The sequence below is a fragment of the Aureobasidium namibiae genome (genome assembly GCF_000721765.1).
Source record: "Aureobasidium namibiae CBS 147.97 unplaced genomic scaffold scaffold_6, whole genome shotgun sequence".
Lineage (NCBI taxonomy): Eukaryota > Fungi > Ascomycota > Dothideomycetes > Dothideales > Saccotheciaceae > Aureobasidium > Aureobasidium namibiae.
Window position 1 is genome coordinate 478,492 of NW_013581203.1, and position 18,808 is coordinate 497,299.

The 18,808-nt window shown below is 51.6% G+C and overlaps 9 protein-coding genes across 9 annotated transcripts; 5 read left to right on the plus strand and 4 right to left on the minus strand.

Annotated features, from left to right (window-relative positions):
• Positions 1 to 799: 799 nt before the first annotated feature.
• M436DRAFT_62746 (uncharacterized protein) lies at positions 800 to 1,528 on the plus strand (the record flags this gene model as incomplete). The annotated part of the gene is made up of 1 exon (XM_013573186.1): positions 800 to 1,528. The coding sequence occupies one exon, from the start codon at positions 800 to 802 to the stop codon at positions 1,526 to 1,528; it is 729 nt and encodes a 242-aa protein (XP_013428640.1).
• A 307-nt stretch (positions 1,529 to 1,835) lies between these two features.
• On the minus strand, positions 1,836 to 3,469 carry M436DRAFT_62747 (uncharacterized protein; the record flags this gene model as incomplete). The annotated part of the gene is made up of 2 exons (XM_013573187.1): positions 1,836 to 3,395; positions 3,443 to 3,469. 2 exons carry the CDS (start codon positions 3,467 to 3,469, stop codon positions 1,836 to 1,838), a joined length of 1,587 nt encoding a protein of 528 aa, XP_013428641.1.
• Positions 3,470 to 4,318: 849 nt separating this feature from the next.
• M436DRAFT_44047 (uncharacterized protein) lies at positions 4,319 to 9,895 on the plus strand (the record flags this gene model as incomplete). Its single annotated transcript, XM_013573060.1, has 3 exons — positions 4,319 to 4,554; positions 4,651 to 9,644; positions 9,696 to 9,895. 3 exons carry the CDS (start codon positions 4,319 to 4,321, stop codon positions 9,893 to 9,895), a joined length of 5,430 nt encoding a protein of 1,809 aa, XP_013428514.1.
• Positions 9,896 to 10,501: 606 nt separating this feature from the next.
• On the plus strand, positions 10,502 to 11,323 carry M436DRAFT_43783 (uncharacterized protein; the record flags this gene model as incomplete). The annotated part of the gene is made up of 1 exon (XM_013573000.1): positions 10,502 to 11,323. The coding sequence occupies one exon, from the start codon at positions 10,502 to 10,504 to the stop codon at positions 11,321 to 11,323; it is 822 nt and encodes a 273-aa protein (XP_013428454.1).
• An 83-nt stretch (positions 11,324 to 11,406) lies between these two features.
• M436DRAFT_43503 (uncharacterized protein) lies at positions 11,407 to 12,870 on the minus strand (the record flags this gene model as incomplete). Its single annotated transcript, XM_013572952.1, has 4 exons — positions 11,407 to 11,571; positions 11,624 to 11,731; positions 11,791 to 12,061; positions 12,128 to 12,870. The coding sequence occupies 4 exons, from the start codon at positions 12,868 to 12,870 to the stop codon at positions 11,407 to 11,409; spliced, it is 1,287 nt and encodes a 428-aa protein (XP_013428406.1).
• A 228-nt stretch (positions 12,871 to 13,098) lies between these two features.
• Positions 13,099 to 14,030, minus strand: M436DRAFT_71791 (thioredoxin-like protein; the record flags this gene model as incomplete). Its single annotated transcript, XM_013573250.1, has 3 exons — positions 13,099 to 13,137; positions 13,405 to 13,904; positions 13,958 to 14,030. 3 exons carry the CDS (start codon positions 14,028 to 14,030, stop codon positions 13,099 to 13,101), a joined length of 612 nt encoding a protein of 203 aa, XP_013428704.1.
• A 591-nt stretch (positions 14,031 to 14,621) lies between these two features.
• On the plus strand, positions 14,622 to 15,579 carry M436DRAFT_43687 (Translin; the record flags this gene model as incomplete). The annotated part of the gene is made up of 2 exons (XM_013572987.1): positions 14,622 to 14,758; positions 14,910 to 15,579. 2 exons carry the CDS (start codon positions 14,622 to 14,624, stop codon positions 15,577 to 15,579), a joined length of 807 nt encoding a protein of 268 aa, XP_013428441.1.
• A 160-nt stretch (positions 15,580 to 15,739) lies between these two features.
• On the minus strand, positions 15,740 to 17,508 carry M436DRAFT_62753 (retinal dehydrogenase 2; the record flags this gene model as incomplete). The annotated part of the gene is made up of 3 exons (XM_013573188.1): positions 15,740 to 16,914; positions 16,971 to 17,167; positions 17,381 to 17,508. 3 exons carry the CDS (start codon positions 17,506 to 17,508, stop codon positions 15,740 to 15,742), a joined length of 1,500 nt encoding a protein of 499 aa, XP_013428642.1.
• Positions 17,509 to 18,256: 748 nt separating this feature from the next.
• M436DRAFT_62754 (bola-like protein) lies at positions 18,257 to 18,700 on the plus strand (the record flags this gene model as incomplete). Its single annotated transcript, XM_013573189.1, has 3 exons — positions 18,257 to 18,301; positions 18,358 to 18,464; positions 18,541 to 18,700. The coding sequence occupies 3 exons, from the start codon at positions 18,257 to 18,259 to the stop codon at positions 18,698 to 18,700; spliced, it is 312 nt and encodes a 103-aa protein (XP_013428643.1).
• Positions 18,701 to 18,808: the final 108 nt, after the last annotated feature.

An 18,808-nucleotide genomic window follows, 5' to 3' on the forward strand; every position in this document is an offset into this window, starting at 1 on the left:
GGTGTAGCATGTTTCGAGACAGAAGACAGCGGGGCAGGAGGTATGAGCACATGTTGCAAGGATGGTCAGCAATGCGATAGTAGCAGAAATCTCTGGTAGAGGGACGCATGCGGGTCCAATGAGATTCGACCGATTATGGCCGAGTCGAAAAGATCGAGGTATGGGTACAAGGTCGATGGCCTGATAGCGACTGCAGCGGACTGGGTTGTGGTCGAGGTTGTGTAGAGAAGGCACTTCATCAAAAGGCTTTGTTAGCGTGTCAGAAAGTAGAGGTAAGCGAGGGGCCGGAGTCGGCGAAGCGACTTGTACAAGGCCAAGGTCATCTATACCAGACGCTGTCAGGTCAAGGCGATTGGGAAGACGGAGCGAAGAGGAGAATGGAGTGGGCCATGTGTTTGTTTCATATTGCGCCACTTGAGCGTAGGGCTGAGTCTGGTGCATGCGGCTTCCGATGCAGCGCCTCTAACCGAGGTGATGGGCGCTGCTTGTACGACCGAAATTATATGTATACCAAGGTAGACGCAATTGATAATCAGGCCTCCAGGAGGTCCGCCAAGGTCATCTGGTTGTAGTCTTCTTCATGGTATAGCAAGACGCCGTAAAAGATGTCATTCGAGACGACTTCTTGGTCGTCAGAGTGGGAATTGCCCCGCCAACGAACGCGCCAGACTCGCGAACCGCGTAAAGTGGAGTTTGACCGCCCATCTTGAACAATCATTCGATCATCCTCCCTCACACTCCTAGGTATACAGCATCCACCTGCATAACTACCTCATACATCCCACTGCACAAGACAACCATGGCACACGTCCGCAAGCGCCAGTTTCAACCTTCGAGCCAGCCTTCGATCAAGTCCTTCTTTACCACCGTCGGCACCAGCTCAGCGCCATCCTCAGCGGCAGACATCGACGAATACGCACTGCCGCTAAAGCCCGCCTTGCCCGATCATGTCCAGTCTCTACTCATAAACGTCGGCATGCGCGTTCGCAAATCCGTGCCCGAAGGATACAAGACACACAAGTCGCTACCCGTACCAGCGACCGCCAGTATCCCTCAACACCCTTCGAACGACCTCCCCGCCAGCAGCGCACCAGAGCTGTACTCCAAACCCTCTGAGCTCGCTCCCTTCTGCGGACTCCACAAGATTGGCGGGTTTGGCTCTCAACCCACTTCCTCTGCTCCAGGACTGTCGCACACACAAACCACCATCGCGTCTTCCATCTCGACACCACAAACGCCACAGACGAACACGCGCAAGAGAAGCTATGCGGACGACATGGAAGCAGAACTCGACTCTTTCTTCGACGATGAGCAAGATCAGAACGACTCGATGCTGGACAACACTGCTTTGCCCAAGCCAAAGTACCCTTTGAGCCACTCGTCAATGCCCGATCTCAGCGCAAAGGCTGGTATTGTTAGCCCGCAGAGCAGACCCAAGGCCAGGATGAAGACGCGCTCGCCTCACAAACTGCTCCACGACTTCTCTGACGAGGATGTTGGCTTCCTTCAACCTATGGACTGCGAGTAAGGGGCCACTTGCAACTGTATCTCCATGGATGGTGGAAGATACCCAGCGTGGGTATTGATTGGCTGGTTTTTCGTATTTGCTTTGTCTCGTCATGGCTGCAATTTGCCTTTGCTTTAGCCCTTTCTTGTATTGCTGTATTATGACTCTTTTTTGTATCCCAATTCTTGTTATACAGCTCTACTACAGTAACAATGATAGAACGGGATCAAATTGTGGCATGTATCAAACACGGCTTTTTGTCTGAAGATGTTCGGCAGGGGTTATCCAAAAACATGCTTGAGGCCAATTGATACGACGTGTTCGCTGTTCAGTGTGCCTTGTTCTTGCCTCTGACAGTGATCGCGCCACTGTTGACTTCCAGCCTCCAACCATCCTGCTCGAGACCTTTTTTTACTGCAGGACCAAGGACACCCTTGCCGCCAGCACTATGTCTACCCACACCCGTTATGATGCGGAAACCACTGGCACGCTCGGCAGCGCCAACTCGGCCATTGACCTTGTTCTCGCCAAGCCCATTCCACCAAGCATTTGTCCTCTGACGAGCTATGCGCACAGCATTTTCTACAGTCACGCCGTGCAAGTCAATCTCAAAGGCCGAAGACTGCGCAGCAACGATGGCGTTTGCCTCTGTAGCTTGCGACTGGTGCAGTGCCGCCCCGTGGTCGCGACCGACCTGCGAATAATATCCAGCAGCGCCGCCCATAAGACGGTCGGATCTTGACTTGCGGTAGGCTGCCCGCGCTTGATCCATGGCAGTCTGCCTTGCTGCCCTGAGCTTGGCTGTCGAGCCAGAGGCAGATCCAAAATCGACAGTCGAAGTATCCGTATCGAACCCGCTGTGGGTAGACAAGTCATCTCCGTCTGAGATTCTTACAGGGGCATATTGTGGGATGATAATACGACTGCCGGTCTCGTGAGTGAGCGGCTTTGTCGTAAGAGCTTTAGCCAGTTCGCGCGCCGCTGTCATGGACGGTTGGGTCAGTTTGATAAGGGCCACGACATACTCAGGTGCGAGACCGGGATATTCTTGACCCAGGACAGAAGCATCCACCTGAATCTCGGGTTCCTCAGATCGGCAATCCTCTGGCAAGAAGGTCTTAAGAATCGCCGAGATGGTTCGCGCGACTGAACGATTCTCTTGGTTGTATAGAGAAAGTACGACCTGCGTAGGAATGTTGGCGCGATCGGAGATGAAGTCGACATCGCCTTTGGCGGTCTGCCATTGATTGGTCGATGGTCGCGACTCGGCGGGAAGTGAAGAGGCCCTCATGTCATCGATAGTCTTTATGTTCTTGCCACGTTTCTTTCCCTTGCGACCTCTTTTGACGACATTCTCCTCGCTGAAAGCGTCAACGCCCTTAGCCGACACCTTTTCTTTCCCGTCGATAGTGCCACCTCCCTCGAAGTAGACCTGGTTCAACAAATCGTCAAAAGCGGGCTTCCATTTTGAGTCGTGGTGGGCGAGTGTGTGCGAGATTGTGTATTCGGAAAGCGAAGGAAAAATATCCTTCAGGATAGAGACTTTGGTGTCCTGGTCGCAAGCCTCGAAATCATATTCTCCACGGTCTGGCGAGCCTTCGGAGTCCAGATCAACACTCGAGAGACCATTGGACAGACTGGTCATATCGGTCTCCCTTGAAACAGAGCCCGAAGTTTCCGGTAACGATGTGGGATGTTCAGGGCTGTAGTCTTCGTGTTGGGCACCACTTCCAGAGGCATCGAAGCCGGTAGCCTCTTCTTCGATAGCGGTGGCTTTAAGCGCGTCCAGTGTGGCTTTGACCTCAATGGCGGCTTCTGAGTTTGTCAAGTCATAGTCGGAGATAATGGCAGAGAACAGAGCGGAATCTATTGGAGGACAGTATTCTGCCTGGTGGATGTTAGCGGATGTGACAAGGATTGAGTCTCATGACGAACCTCGAGCTGGTGGTAGAGATCACCCATGTTCTAATTTGCGATTTGAGAGTCGGGATGGCAGGTCTATAACAAATCGCATAATCACGATGTTCACGAGGGTGAAATCAGAGGGAGGGAAGAAAAATCGAGTGAACGTGTCGCGTGTGTTGGCTGGCCGTCTATGACAGCGCGATCAGACTTTCAAGGTTCGCGCCCGAGCTTCGATAGAGAGAACAACGTTTTGGGTGACGACATGGCTGCTTGGCCGGCGTTAAGGAAGCAGAAGCTAAGACAGGCAGCAGGACAGGATCGATATAGAGACGGCCATGTCTGAGTGATATGGACAACGTGACCTGGTGATCTATGCTGCAGCATGAAATTAGAGATGTGCGACTCTCCGAGGGGCGGTGATTGGACGAGATTGGAGGGCATGAGATCAAATGGTGGCATCCTGTCTCTCGGAAGGAGGCGCTTTGATCGCTTCGGCACGTCGTAACGGGGCTGATACGCTCGGTGTCTTCTGGGCAGTACTCTACCTAGTAACTGGCCAGCGCTCAGTCACTGTAACTCTGGAGATTGCTGCTATACCACAGCCTGCTGTCTTGTTGTGACGACCGAGTGAAGAACGTCTTTGTGCCAGGCAGCAACACGATTCCCGCGCAGGCTTGCTCTTTCCGTTCGCTTATGGAGCTGTGAAAGAAAGCTCCATGGATGAGCCAGAGCCACCACTCAGACATTCATCAAGTGCAACCGCCTCAAGGTCAGCCAACCCAACACGCTTGCGTCCATCACATACACAACCCTCATCATCACAACTTTTGCTTCACTTGATCCGTCTCCCATCTCCCACCCCACACTTGCCTAAATGACCCAAGACCTTTGGTCGACCTGCCGCTCATGCCACCCAGAGTAACTCGCTCTTCAGCGAGACTTGCCGCTCCGGCCCCCCCTACCACCGACCCTTCTACTCAGACCACTCCTGCCAATTCTTTCCAACCTCCTCCGCCATCCAACGCCACCGCCTCGTCCTCATCCCGCAAGCGCAAGCAGTCCCAGGACGATCCATCTCCGCCTGCCCCTTCGGACACCGCTCAACCCCGCAGATCCAAGAGAGCTCGCCTTTCCAACCCTCCGTCTGGCCAGGCTCAGTCACCAAAGCGCTCCAAGAACATGTCTTCGTCCAGCCATGACGACCAAGATCTGATCCGTCCGGCCGTCAGATCATCCAGACACTCGCCCACATCACCAGACGACCATGCCTCGACCAGCAAGCCTAGGTCGTCCCGTAGAAAGAGTAACCAAGGTCCGCCAAACCTTCCTTCCATCTCTCTTCATCATGCCTCTGACTCTGTCCTAGCTCCCACCTCTGCTCAACCTTCGTCCTCACGCAAGTCTTCAAAGAAGTCCTCACACAAGAAAGACGCTTCGTCCAGTCGCCCCGAGCCCGAACCACCACGCATGCCCGTTGAGCATCATGACGACGAGGATGATTCCGAGCACAACGATGATGACGACCAGGGAATAGACGAAGATGACGATGAAGATGCTGCCGCCGCTGCCGCTGCTGCTCTAGGATATTCGGGAGGTGAACCAGGCGACGACCCTTTCTCTGGCGCCTTTCTTAGCCGCTCAGGCATGCCTGCTGGACTCTCAAGCACCCTTCGCGCCCTCAGTGGTATGATGTCTGGCATGACAACCCGTCTACGAGGTATCCTGGAGAACCTCCGAGCAAAGGAGGACCCCTCGGTCCAAATGGTCGCTCTCACTGAGCTCTCCGAAATTTTGCTCGTGTCCAATGAAGATAATCTTGCTGGCCACTTCTCCCCTGATCAGTTCGTCAAGGAGTTGGTGGAGCTCATGCAGCCGAACGACTTTACTGGTGAAGAGAACCCTGAGATGATGCTGTTGGCTTGCAGATGTATCGCAAACTTGATGGAAGCCCTGCCCCAGGCAACCGCAAGTGTCGTGTACGGTGGCGCTGTCCCTGTTTTGTGCCAGAAGCTCCTCGAGATCCATTACATTGACGTTGCCGAGCAAGCACTCAGCACCTTGGAGAAGATTTCGATCGAATTTCCTGCCTCTATCGTTCGTGAAGGTGGGCTGAACGCTTGCTTGACTTACCTCGATTTCTTCGCAACAAGCACCCAAAGAAGCGCCGTTACTACTGCCGCAAACTGCTGCAGAAACCTCTCTGAAGACTCGTTCCCTACCGTACGCGATGTCATGCCTATCCTTCTCAACGTCCTGTCGAGTAGTGATCAGCGGGTTGTCGAACAAGGCTCGCTCTGTGTTTCTAGGATCGTAGAGAGCTTCAGATATCGCGAGTCCAAGCTCGAAGAACTGGTCAGTCCCGAACTGCTGAAGGCTGTTCTCAGACTACTCTTACCTGGCACAACCACGATGATTGGACCCAGCATCCATACCCAATTCCTGCGCGTTCTGTCCATCACCGCAAGAGCAAGTCCGCGACTGGCGGTTGAATTGCTGCGTATGGATGTTGTTGATACTCTCTACCAAATCCTCACCGGAGTCTCGCCCCCAGCAAGCAACGACGATGCTGCTGTCAAGATTGATAAGAACATCATTATGCAAGCTCTCATCCGCACGCCACGCGACCAGATCTTCGAGACTCTGAACGTTGTCTGCGAGATCCTTCCTAGTGTTTCGCCAGATAATCTCATGTTCATCAACGACCTCACTGACGCTGGTAATTCTGGTTCGGGCAACGTCTCAATCGGCACTCGTGCTCGTAACTCGCCTAATGACAACCGCTTGGAGCTCTTGCAAGGGTGTCAGCCTGAGGTTCGACGCTTTGCAGTGATCCTATTCCCAACTTTGATGCACGCATACACCAGTACTGTCAACCTTAGCGTCAGGCAGAAGGTGCTCACTGCACAGCTGAAGATGCTTTCTAATCTCGACACTGATGTACTCAAGGTTGCCCTCTCCGGCGTGGCTTACGCATCACATCTTGCATCGATCCTAACACAAGAAGAGAACCCAATGCTTGTCACATTTGCATTGCAAATCGCCGAACTTCTTCTCAGGCGTCTGGAGTCTACATACAGACCTCAATTCTACCGTGAAGGTGTTATGGCTGAAATTAGCAAGCTTGCACAGCGCGAACTCACTCCCAGCAACACCACTGAGGCAGATACCACCTCAGCGCCGCCTGCTGATGCACCTTCTCTCTCCGCAGACCTCCCTGTGAGACCCGAGCATGGTGAAGACGAGGATGGAGAGCCCAGCGAACTTGATTATCCTGATGAAGGGTCTGCTGGAGAACACGATGATGATGATGATGGTGACCATGACGACGACGATGATGATTTGGGATCTGACTCTGGAGCACCAAACCTGCATACACCTCCTACTGCCAGCGTTCGGGACATTATCACGTCCCGAGCCCGCAAGTTTGTCGAGGCCTACCAGACCGATGGTGGACTCGGTGAAGCTTCGAGAGCATTGTCGGAGCTCAAGCAGCTCGCTCAGGACCTTCGCGAGTGCTACACTACAAACAAATTATCCGATGGTCCCGCACTATTCCAACGCTTAGCCAAGCACTTCTATGGCGACTCTCTCGAGACCATCACGAGCTACGAGTTGCTTACCTCTGATATCGTCTCAACCCTTCTCGAGATCTTCAAGTCTTCAGACATCCACACAAGCCGTGCTGCCAGGTCGGCTTTTTTGGATGCGTTCATGTCACAAAGAAGTCAGGCCACAGCTGCGGTCAGCGACACAGCTTCCCCAGCCACTGCTTTCAGTTCTTTGGTCCACAAACTACAAGACCTGCTCAGCCGTACGGAGCACTTTGAGGTAATCACTGTTCACCAGAACGCCTCTGATAGCAGTAGAAGTGGCGCAGCATCTATGCTTGCCAAGCAGCTGCGCATCAAGCTATCAGCAGACGATGACTCTGGCATTCCTCGTCCTTACAGAAACATCATGGTCTCGATTCATGCCATCGCGACGTTCAGAGCTCTTGATGATTATCTCCGCCCACGAATCAGTCTCGCAGAGAGAGCTGTACGCAGCCGTGACGCACTGACTAACAGCCTCGCCGAAGCAGTTACTCGCCAGGATGGAAGTGCTACAGAAGGCGCTTCGACTCCCCCTGCAAACAAGCGTGCCCATACAAGAGCATCGAAATCTGACACTACCCCTCAGAACAGCGGTGATGCAACTAGCCGTCTGCGTAGATCATCTCGTAAGGTCTCACAGAAGGACTCTGATGCGGCCGAAGACGACCAACACCAGCTTGAATGCGTCGATGAAGCTGCTCTCTCCGACGAAGACGAGGAGGATGAAGAGGACCTTGACGCCATCATTGACGACCTCGACGACGAAGATCAAGACATGGACGATGCCGACCAGGACACTTCGGCAGTAAATCTGGAAGTTGCTAACAGCGGTAAAGTGACTGCTCACAAGGAGGATGGCACTCGCATCAGCACTCCGCTGCAAGGATCACAGCAGTCTGCGACCTCTCGCACTTCTGCTTCTGCGAGACTTGCCGCGGCTCGGGAACTACTCTCTACGCCTACCTCCCAGAGACCTGCTGCCAAAACTCCTTCACTCCAGCCTGTCTCTCAGGATTGGCACATTGAATTCAGCGTTGATGGTCAGCCCTTGTCAAATGACACTACAATCTACCGCGCTGTTCACTTCAACCAGACCAATCCTGATGAGGTTTCGGGCCGCAACATCTGGTCAACACTGCACAAGATATCTTTCAGACGTGCTCCCGGGCCCCCTCCTGCAGAATCTAGCACACTGCATTCTTCCTCCGACGCATCTGCAGCATCAACTTCTGAGCTGCCACCTTCGCTTAGTCAGCATCCTGCTACCGCCGCCATTCTTCGTTTGATGAGCACTCTGCATGACATGAACGCCAATTTGGAGGATATCATCGCCGAAGAACAAAGCAATGACACACAGATGAGCTCAGAGCCGTTGGCCCAGTTCGTCAACACCAAGTTGACCGCCAAGCTCAACCGCCAACTTGAAGAGCCTCTCATCGTTGCCAGCAACTGCCTTCCCACTTGGAGTGAGGACCTTGCTCGCCTGTATCCCTTCCTATTCCCATTCGAAACCAGACATTTCTTCCTCCAGTCGACCTCTTTTGGCTACTCAAGATCTATGACTAGATGGCAGAATGCCCAATCAGAGAATGAGTCCAGGCGCCATCGTGATGAACGGCCTTTCTTGGGTCGTCTACAGAGACAGAAGGTTCGCATCTCTCGCAGTAGAATTCTAGAATCTGCCATTAAGGTTATGGAGCTTTATGGTTCATCTCCAAGCATCCTTGAGGTCGAATACTTTGAGGAGGTCGGAACCGGCCTCGGTCCAACTCTTGAGTTCTATTCGACAGTGTCCAGGGAGTTCTCCAAGAAGAAGATCAAGCTCTGGCGTGAGAATGAGTCGATTGCTGGTGATGACTACGCTTTCGGCATGCGCGGCTTGTTCCCTGCACCGATGAGCGAGGAGCAGTCGAAGGATGACCATGGAAAGAAAGTGCTGCACTTATTCAAGATGCTGGGCAAGTTCGTTGCACGTTCCATGCTCGACTCGCGCATCATCGATGTCTCCTTCAACCCCACCTTCTTCCGCATTGGCGCTGGCAACTCTACAATCAAGCCGTCCCTCGGTGCTGTTGCTTCTGTGGACAAGGACCTTGCCAACTCCTTGAAGCCACTCGTACGTTGTGCTAGGGCAAAGCAGGAAATCCAAGACGATGCAGGACTTTCCTCAGAACAGAAGACCCAAGCTATCGAAGACATCAGGATCAAGGATGCATCAATTGAGGATCTTGGCCTTGACTTCACACTGCCTGGCTACCCCACCATCGAGCTACAACCTAACGGTGCTGAAATCGATGTAACCATTGACAATGTTGAGCAGTATGTCGAGAAGGTCATTGACTTTACTCTCGGTCAAGGAGTACAAAGACAAGTCGATGCGTTCTGCGCTGGCTTCTCACAGGTCTTCCCGTACTCGGCTCTCAAGGCGTTCACGCCTGATGAGCTGGTGATGCTGTTTGGCCGTGCAGAGGAGGACTGGTCCCTTGAGACACTTATGGATTCGATCAAGGCAGATCACGGCTTCAATCTCGACAGCGCAAGCGTCAAGAACCTTCTGCAGACCATGTCAGAGTTTACTCTGCCCGAAAGACGCGACTTCCTGCAGTTCGTCACTGGTAGTCCTAAGCTCCCTATTGGAGGTAAGTCACAGTTCACTATCCCTATATCGAATGACCATGCTAACCACGAAGCAGGATTCAAATCATTGACTCCTATGTTCACTGTGGTGTGCAAGCCCAATGAGCCTCCATTGATGCCTGATGACTACCTGCCCAGTGTCATGACATGCGTCAACTACTTGAAGATGCCTAACTACACCTCTCAAGAAATGCTGAGAGCCAAATTGAGTGTTGCGATCAAGGAAGGACAAGGAGCTTTCCATTTGTCGTAAACGATGGCATTTTCCAACGGCGTTTTCACGGAGAGCCAGGTCCTGAGGATGGAATCATGACCGAGGCGTTAAGGGGTGACTTTTCTTGCACTGGGATGGAGGGAGGATATTTATCACATGGGTTGCCAATTGGTGGCTCTGCATAGCACTGGCGTCAGCACACAACTCGATCGACCTCTTTATTACGCATACATATTTTAAGAGAGATTATAGCTACCCCATTGATTCCTGACTGTTGTCTTCTTTCACCGCGTCGCGTCCCGAGTTTCTGCATTTAGTGAATTCTCGTTTGTCCAGAATGTTCCTGCTCTACAAGAGCATGGGTCTCTCTACGTACCTTGCTAATCTATAGCAATGGTATGTTGCTTTTTAATACATGTTATGCGTCCAGTCCATCACGAATCATTGCGGATGATCATAGCTACACGTTTATAATAACATATCCCTTGTGTGCAAAGTGTAGATGCAAATGGAACCAAGAAAAGGGGACAACCCTGCCCTATAACAATGACGTCAAAGCTCGTGTCACTCGTTCACTCTTCTTACACAAACACCTCCTCCATCTCCCATCCATACTACACCTTTCACCAACCTCCCCGCCACGCAATGGCACCCATACGCCGCTACCTCCGCATCACCAAATACTCCGTCCTCGAAGTACGCATCTACCTCGACAACCCAGCCTTGGCCAACTCATGGCTCCTAAACCCACGCACACCAGTACTTCCTCGCGTCATCGAAGCTGTGAGGCCATTGGTGCTTCCGAAATTGAGAGAGGAGAATGAAAACGCAGCCAAAAAATCCAAAGGCAAAAAGAAACGAGGAGTGAGGGATGTGGTGTCGGGGGATGACTTTGAAGTGTCTATTTTCCTGACGGAAACGAGCACGAGCCATGCGATGCTCACCAAACAAAAGACGTTCTCTGCGAAACCGAAATTGGAGAGCAACGCAAGCAAACTTACGCAGTGGATGGGAGGAGCGAATGCGGATACTGCTATCAGAGTGGAAGATCACGATGAGATGCCTGCTGTGTTGCTCGAAGAGGAAGCCGAAGACGTGGCTCTGGAGAACATACCCGATATCGACACTGCTGCTGCACCATCACGCGCGAAACGAACACGAGGCGCAGACGATGAGAACGAACATATCTTTGTGCAATCGGAAGACGATGAGGAAGAGGAAGCAGCACCGCGGAAGAAGAAAAAGACAAAAGTCAAGGATGCTGAGGAGGACGATAAGAAAAAGCTGGGCATCAATACTGCATACGAGGGTTTCGGCATCTATGGAAGGATATTGTGTTTGATCGTCAAGCGCAAGGGAGTCAAGAAGTCTGCTGGAGGCAATGCGGCTGGTACGCAGATGTTGGAGAATTGGGTGTCTACGCAAGCGGATAATGAAGGTGTGCTTGATGATGTGGAGGATGGATGAACCAGAGGCATTGCTTTTGTGGAAGAAGGAAGAAGAAAGAGAAGCCATGTACAACAGGGAGTACTGGTTTCGCACATTTACATCTACTTGATGGATGGGCTCGAAGGTTGGTGTGCAATATCGGACACCACAATACCCAGGATCCAGCAGTTTATGCCGAAGAAGAGGACACTGGCTACCCAGAGCCCTGGCACAAAAGTCGACTTGCCGAGGAACTCGAGCATGTATCCTTGCTGTAGCCATAGAGCCTGCAAGGATTGTCAGCCATGGGTCAAGTAAATGGAAAGGGCACACTCATACCTGTCCGATGACCCAAAGACCAAGAGCAGAGAAACCGAGTTTAGGTTGTCGAATCAACGATGAAGTTGGGAGGTAGAAGGGCAAGAAGACCATATACCACAAAAAGTACTAGCACAACATCAGTCAGCAAACGTGATAGAAAGGAAGCTTCAAAACCCCAGGCATACCTGACTTGTGCAGACCTTGTTGAACGTGACAAACGCAAACGTCTGGGCCAACATGGTGCTCGCCAAATTCTTCTTTGCCAACAGCAGAGGAACAGCAACCACCGAAAGGAAAAGTTGAGGGAAGAAAGCCAGAGATTCAACACCCAGTCCTGAAGAAGAGCCCACAGCAGACTTGAAGTGAAGCAAAGTGTTGTAGACGGAAAAGTTGTGGCGGTGGTCGATGCGAGTGAGATGGTAGGTATAGCTGTGACGAACAAACTCCATGCCATAACTGTAGAATTGTTAGCATGCCTGTCCATCCTTGCATACAGTGAAGGAGAAGACTTGCAGTCGAAACATGACCATGTTCAACACACTGAATGTCAGAAAGCTGTACAGCGCCAACTGCACCCTCTTCCTGTTCACAAGCCCACCAAACGCACCTCCACTCCCATCCCAACTACCCGCCTTGCTTCTATCCAACCACCAAACCATACTAACCGCATAAACAAACGGATAAATCTTGAAATGCACCCCCAAACCCAACAAACAACCTCCCAACCTGACCCTCCCTGTCTGCACCGCCCACAGCATACCCACCACGATAACAGCCAGCAAACCCTCCGAGCTCCCTCTGGTGCTTATATTCGCAACCATAGGATTCAACAACCAAATACTCGCATACTGCATCGCCTTTGCCCTCTGCATTTGCTTCCTCAACAGCAAAAAGATCAACCAGCCCGTCACCACATCCCCTACCGCAAACACGGCTTTGCCAAAGCAAAACCAGCGGCCGCCTAATGCAGTGGGGTAGAGCAACCATGCTAAGAGGGGAGTGTAGCGATATGTGTCTCGTAGGTACGGGGATTGGTTGTGAAACACATAGCGAGAGGCATCGGTGAAGACTAGATAGTCGATATCGGTGTATTTTAGGGGTGAGTTTGTGTCTTGGTATTCGCCCCAGAGGAGGAGTGCTGCGCGGAATAAGAGGGAGATGCTGAGGATTAGGCGGGTGTTGGAGAAGAGAGTTGTTATTGTTGATGGAGCTTTGGCTATGGTTTCTTCAGACTTGATGGATGAGGGCTGGGCCAGTGTATCCATGGTGTTCCGAGATTGTGAGGCCGTTGGATGTGATTTTGGTGGTTTATATGTTTTGTCGAGCCGGTGGAATAGGAGAGGCTTGAGGTGTGGCTTTTGCCTATCCAAAGTCTTGGCATCGCGACCATTACTTCTGGAAGATATCAAAGTTGGAGGACTGAAACACTGAGTATATCAAGTAGATTCAAAGTGCAAAAGCATCATCGTGTGCTTTGATTTATATGTATCACTCTATTCGTTGAAATTCTGAAGCTTCATTATGCAACTGTTCTATTGCTGCGTATATAGCTATATCACATGCTAAGCAGCAAGACCGATATGGTGATTAGCCATCGCAGCTTCCATATTTCTCTCCATCATGTCTTGAGCAGAGCTAGTAGGCGAGATAAGCGGTGAAGGCGGTGTCACTGTAAGCGTGGCCGGAATCCGATTCGCGCCACTGCCAATGGATCTTTGCGATTGGCCACTCCAAGCACGCTGTAGTCTTGGACGAGCCCACTCAGACCAAGACTTCTTCATTTCGATAGGTCCGTCGACTTTGGTTTGCTCAGCCATCTTCAGACCTGCATCGCCCTTCTTCCAGTTGACGGGGCAGCCTTCTCCGTATTCGTCTTTGAAGGCGAGGGCATCGATGATACGCAGAGTTTCGTCGACACTGCGTCCGACATCTGCATCACTGATGGTAATGTTTCTGACAGTGCCCTTGGGATCGATGATGAAGAGTGCGCGCTCGGCGACACCTTGATCCTCGAGCAGGACACCGTAATCACGACTGATCTTGTGGTTGCTGTCGCTCATGAGGGGAACATGAACGCCACCGAGGCCTCCCTCCATCTCGTTGGTGTGATTCCAGGCGCGAAGACAAAGCTCAGTGTCGGTGGATGCAAAGACAACGGCGCATGAGCGAGTGTACAGGAACTCCTCTAGACGTTCGCTGTATGCGCGGATCTCGGTTGGACAGACGAATGACCAGGCTTTGGGGAAGAATATGAGTGCAACCCAGTGATTAGCAGAGGTATAAGCGCTTAGACTGATTTCTGCGTTTCTGTCAGCATAGTGAAGTGATTTTGCTAGAGGAGAACGAGCTTGCCCTTGAGCTTGCCATCCATGACCGCCGTGGCGGTGAAGTCTGGGGCCGGCTTGCCAACAGAGGCTCTGTGCATGTTGAATGTATATTGAAGGATAGGAGCAGAAAAGACAAATGGCGATAGGAGATGGAGTGGATGTCAGAACGCGAAGTTCTGCTGGCCTTTCGGACCGTACTTGTACCTCTTTCTCGGGCCGGTCTTTCATGTTGGCTACCGAGAGTAGAATGAGTATTCTCAAGTGTCCGTTTGCGGATCATCATGAGGCTGGGATGGATCTAGATGCACTGCGTGACGTGGAAGTGGGTGAATGCCTTTGTTCCGGCTGCACATTCCTTGGATTTCATGTGGCTTGTTCTGGTATGTCTTTGGGGGAAATGCAAACTTGGATCTGGTCGAGATGACGAGTGCCTCAGAAACTCACTAGTGACGAGACGAGTGGTCTCTTGACTGGACTGACTCTCTACTGGTGAACATGGAAGGAACAAGTCGCGGTTTGGAACCAAATGCGGAACAAGGAAAGGCACATGAATGCCAAGACGTTTGGTCTCGGTGACATAATCACCAAAAGCTCTCTACAAACAGCAAAGGCGGGCAGCTTTGCACAAAGAGAAACCATACACCACACAACCACAACAAATGGGCCAGAAGCGACCGAGATCAGACACAATGGACGCCCCCGAAGCCCAACATTCGCCTTTCATGCCCATGTTCGAGACCTTCCGCGCCGAATTGGACGAACACCACGATCGCCGTGAACGCACCATCAAAGCATCGCGAGACATTACTGCTGCATCAAAAAAGATGTCCGTCCCTTGAGCCCTTCTCTCAAAGTCATTGCCACAAAACCATGGCTGACACAAGGCGACATACAGTATCTTCACCCTCCAAAGGTCCGCTTGAACAACACCTTCCATCAAACACCAGCGAACCAGAAAGCTGATGGTGCATCGATAGAATCCGCAAACTCGCTCAACCACTCCCCGCACATGTCAACAAGAACAACGCGCAATACTACGATATCATCAAGGAACGCTACAACACAGTCTCCGCTGAGCTGCAAGGAGTCAATGCCTGGAGATATGCACGCAACATCACTGGTGGCAACCAAGAATACATGGAAGCCGCCATTTTCCAGCACTACCTGACCACTGGCACACTACTCACATACGAAGACTCGGTCGAGCAATTGCGCACACTGGGAGGAGAAGGCGGTCCCATACAACTCACAGTCGAGGATTACTTGCTGGGCGTATTCGACATGACGGGCGAACTAATGCGCTTCTCCATCACCACAATGGCTACAGATGGAAAGCTACCTTCAGTGGACTCGAGTGATGCGGTTGCAGGAGACAAAATGGACGTGGATGCACAAGCCGCCATCGGTAGCCACAGAGATGTGCTTACGGATTTGCGTGCTCTGCGTTCAGAGCTCGAAGGCTTGAATGTGGGCTTCGGCAGTTCGTTCGCTCGTGATGTGGATAAGAAGATGGATGTCATGCAGACTAGTGTGGAAAAAGTGGAGAGGGCCTTGTATGGTCTGGTGATACGTGGTAGGGAGAGGCCAAAGGGCTGGATGCCTGATCTCGACTCTGGTCCACGCCGAGATGTCGAAGTCGATGCTTGAGGCTTCATCACGGAGGCTTCAGCACGCAAACCTGTCGAACGGACATTTCATAACCACTAAATCGTGACAGTGGTATTCGAAGCTATCATAGCTATGTACAAGTAAACCCCAGAATGGTTCTTGTTTGAACACTCTATCCATCATTCTGCCAAAAAACTTCTTATAGCTTGGTGCCCAAGTTGACATGGATGGACTTCTTGTTCGTGTAAGCATCAAGACCAGCTTCACCCAACTCCCTGCCAATTCCACTCTGCTTACATCCGCCAAATGGAATGCGATAGTCGCTGTCGTTGCTCGAGTTGATCCAAACCATACCCGCCTCGATGTTCCTCGCCACACGGTGTGCCTTGGTGATATCCTGAGTGAACACAGCAGAGCCCAGACCATAGGTACTGTTGTTAGCTCTATCCACAGCCTCAGTCTCGTCTTTGAACGACGAGATGACAACGAAAGGCCCGAAAACTTCTTCCCTGAAGATCTTCATGTCATCCTTGACATCTGCGAAAATGGTGGGTGCAACAAAGAATCCCTTGCCATCTTGCTTGCAGGGCTCGCCTCCAGAGATCAATTTGGCGCCTTCAGACTTGCCGGCCTCGACGTAGGAGAGCACGCGCTCGTACTGTTGCTTTGTAACCTGAGGACCCTGGAAAGTGGTTTCGGCAAAGGGGTCACCAACAACACTGGTTTCCTTGCAGTGATCCTTGAACGCGGCGATGAATTTGTCGTAAATGCCTTCTTGGACAAGGATGCGCGAAGTAGCTGTGCAGATCTGGCCTTGGTTGGACATGATGCCAATGTGAGACCACTTGACTGCTTGGTCGAGATCTGCGTCGTCAAAGACCAGCAGAGGAGACTTGCCGCCAGTCTCCAGAGTGATGTTTTTGAGGTTTACTGCTGCCATTTTCATGATTTCGCGGCCGGTGGCTGTGGAACCGGTGAAGGCTACTTTGTCGACGTCCATGTGTTGAACGAGGGCAGAGCCGGCTTCGCGACCGTAGCCATTGACAATGTTGACGACACCGGGTGGGAAACCGGCTTCTTTGATCAAGTTGGCGAGGTAGAGGATAGCGAGGGGGGTCTGTTCGGCGGGCTTGAGCACGACGGTGTTTCCTGCGGCGAGAGCGGGACCGAGTTTCCACGCTGCCATGGCCAAAGGGTAGTTCCAAGGGATGATCTGGGCGCAGACACCGACGGGCTCGCGGATTGTGTAGGCCAGCTTGGCCGGCGTGGTGTCGATGACTTGTCCGTGGATCTTGTCTGCGTAGCCAGCGTAGTACTTGAGTGTGCCGATGACCTCGCCCAGGTCCTCATTCAATGCGACAGAGTATGGTTTGCCTATGTCCGACTGATCAGCCTTGCTCCGCTGAAGCAGTTTTGATGTTGTTGCTCACCGTTGTCCCATGTCTCGATTGTTGCAAGAGTCTCCTTGTGCTGTTCGATCAGGTTGGCCAACTTGACCATGAGTTCTCCTCTTTCTGTGCTGGCAATTTCTCTCCACTCTCCCTTGAACGCTTTTCTTGCTGCGGCGACTGCCTTGTTGATGTCCTCGGCTGTGGCGGCTTCGACGGAGCAGATCTCGCTCTCATTGCTGTAAGTTGTGTGTCAGCCATTGTGCTGAAGTTGTGAACATATGTCAAATAAGGCTTCGGAGGTGGAATTGCCCGAGTGCAAGACACGAGCGAGATTGTCAACAAGCCCTGCTATGCAAACAGCATTGCTGTGACCTTCCATTCTCAAGCCATGATGGGATCCGGCATAAATGTTGTGCCGTACACTGTTCGACACAGAGAAGCAGACTTACGTGGGGTTTATGCTAGAGATCTTGTCGCCCTTCGACGACTTGACCCATTCATTGTTGATGAACAGACCAGTAGGTTGTGTGTACTTGACACCATTAGGTGCAGTAAGCTCGACCGAAAGACCAGACATATTGCGAGTGATAATAAAAAGCCTCGGAGGAGCAGGGTATCTTGGAAACTGAAAGGGAAAAGAAGCAGAAGAACGGAGGAGGGAGCGGTACATAGAGAACAAGAAGGAAGAGGGGGAAGTGCCCTCGTAGATATATGCTTGCAACCTACGTAAGACGAACCATGTATCGGCCACTGGGCTCTGTAATCGTGTTGTTGATAAGGCACCGCGGCTCCCTTGAGAGCTACAAAACGCGGCTGCCCCACCAAAAAGCTACTCCACGCTCGGAGGGGTCTTAAAAGCTAGTGCCCAAAGAAGGAGGTCCAGGCGACCACTGTTGGCAACCAAGAGTAGGGCTTGTAGCACCTGGAGGCATAGTCCCATCGTTCAAAAAATTATGATCTAACAACGTCGGTAGGTATGCCATCGCTGTCATTGATCGCAGACGTGCCGGTGAATGAAGATGAACAAAGTCCGAGGTTGTCTGCGTTAGGATGTGAAGGTCGCAAAGACGATCTAGGTCGTTCACAGATAGCAACCAGGCTGGCCCGTGCATGATATCTTGCTAGCCAGACTTGGTCATCATCGCGGCCAGAGATTCACCATCAACTCTACTCGCCATCGATACAAGATCAGGTAAGTAGACCCGACAGCAGCCTTATCAGAAGATCAACATCCAGACAAGTTTGACTGACCGACAGATTCCACTAGTAGCAGTCGAATGTTTCGCCGAGTCATCACGTCGGCATCCAGAAGGCCGTTGTCCACCATGACTTCCTCAATGACTCCCATGGAAGATGCCATCAAGCAAAAGGTGTGTTTGCTGGATCAAAGTATACTGGTATGAGCAAAATTTCTGATAATGGTCAGATCACGCAAGAGTTGCAGCCCACTTCTCTAGAAATTTTCAATGATTCTCACAAGCATGCCCACCACAAGGCAATGGTTGGTGTGACCTCTAGAGAGACGCATTTCAGGTTCGTCATTTCTATGCTTTGCCGCTTGGAGAATGAAGTATCGGTCCTGCACTGATCAGGGTTAACAAATTCTCAGGGTCAACATTGTTTCAGATGCCTTCAAGTCAAAAATGCAGCCAGCAAGGCACAGAATGGTATACACTCTGTTGAAGGATGAGTTGGCTGCCGAGGGTGGCATTCACGCTCTCCAGCTCAAGACTCGTACGCCTGAAGAAGAAGAGAAGGCACAAGCATGAGAGTCGTAGTTATGTTCAGCATGTTTGTAAAATGATGAAGAAAAAGCACGTGGAAATACTAAGCATGGAAGAGCAAAAAACATTTCTAGATGCCGATAGAGAAGCGTT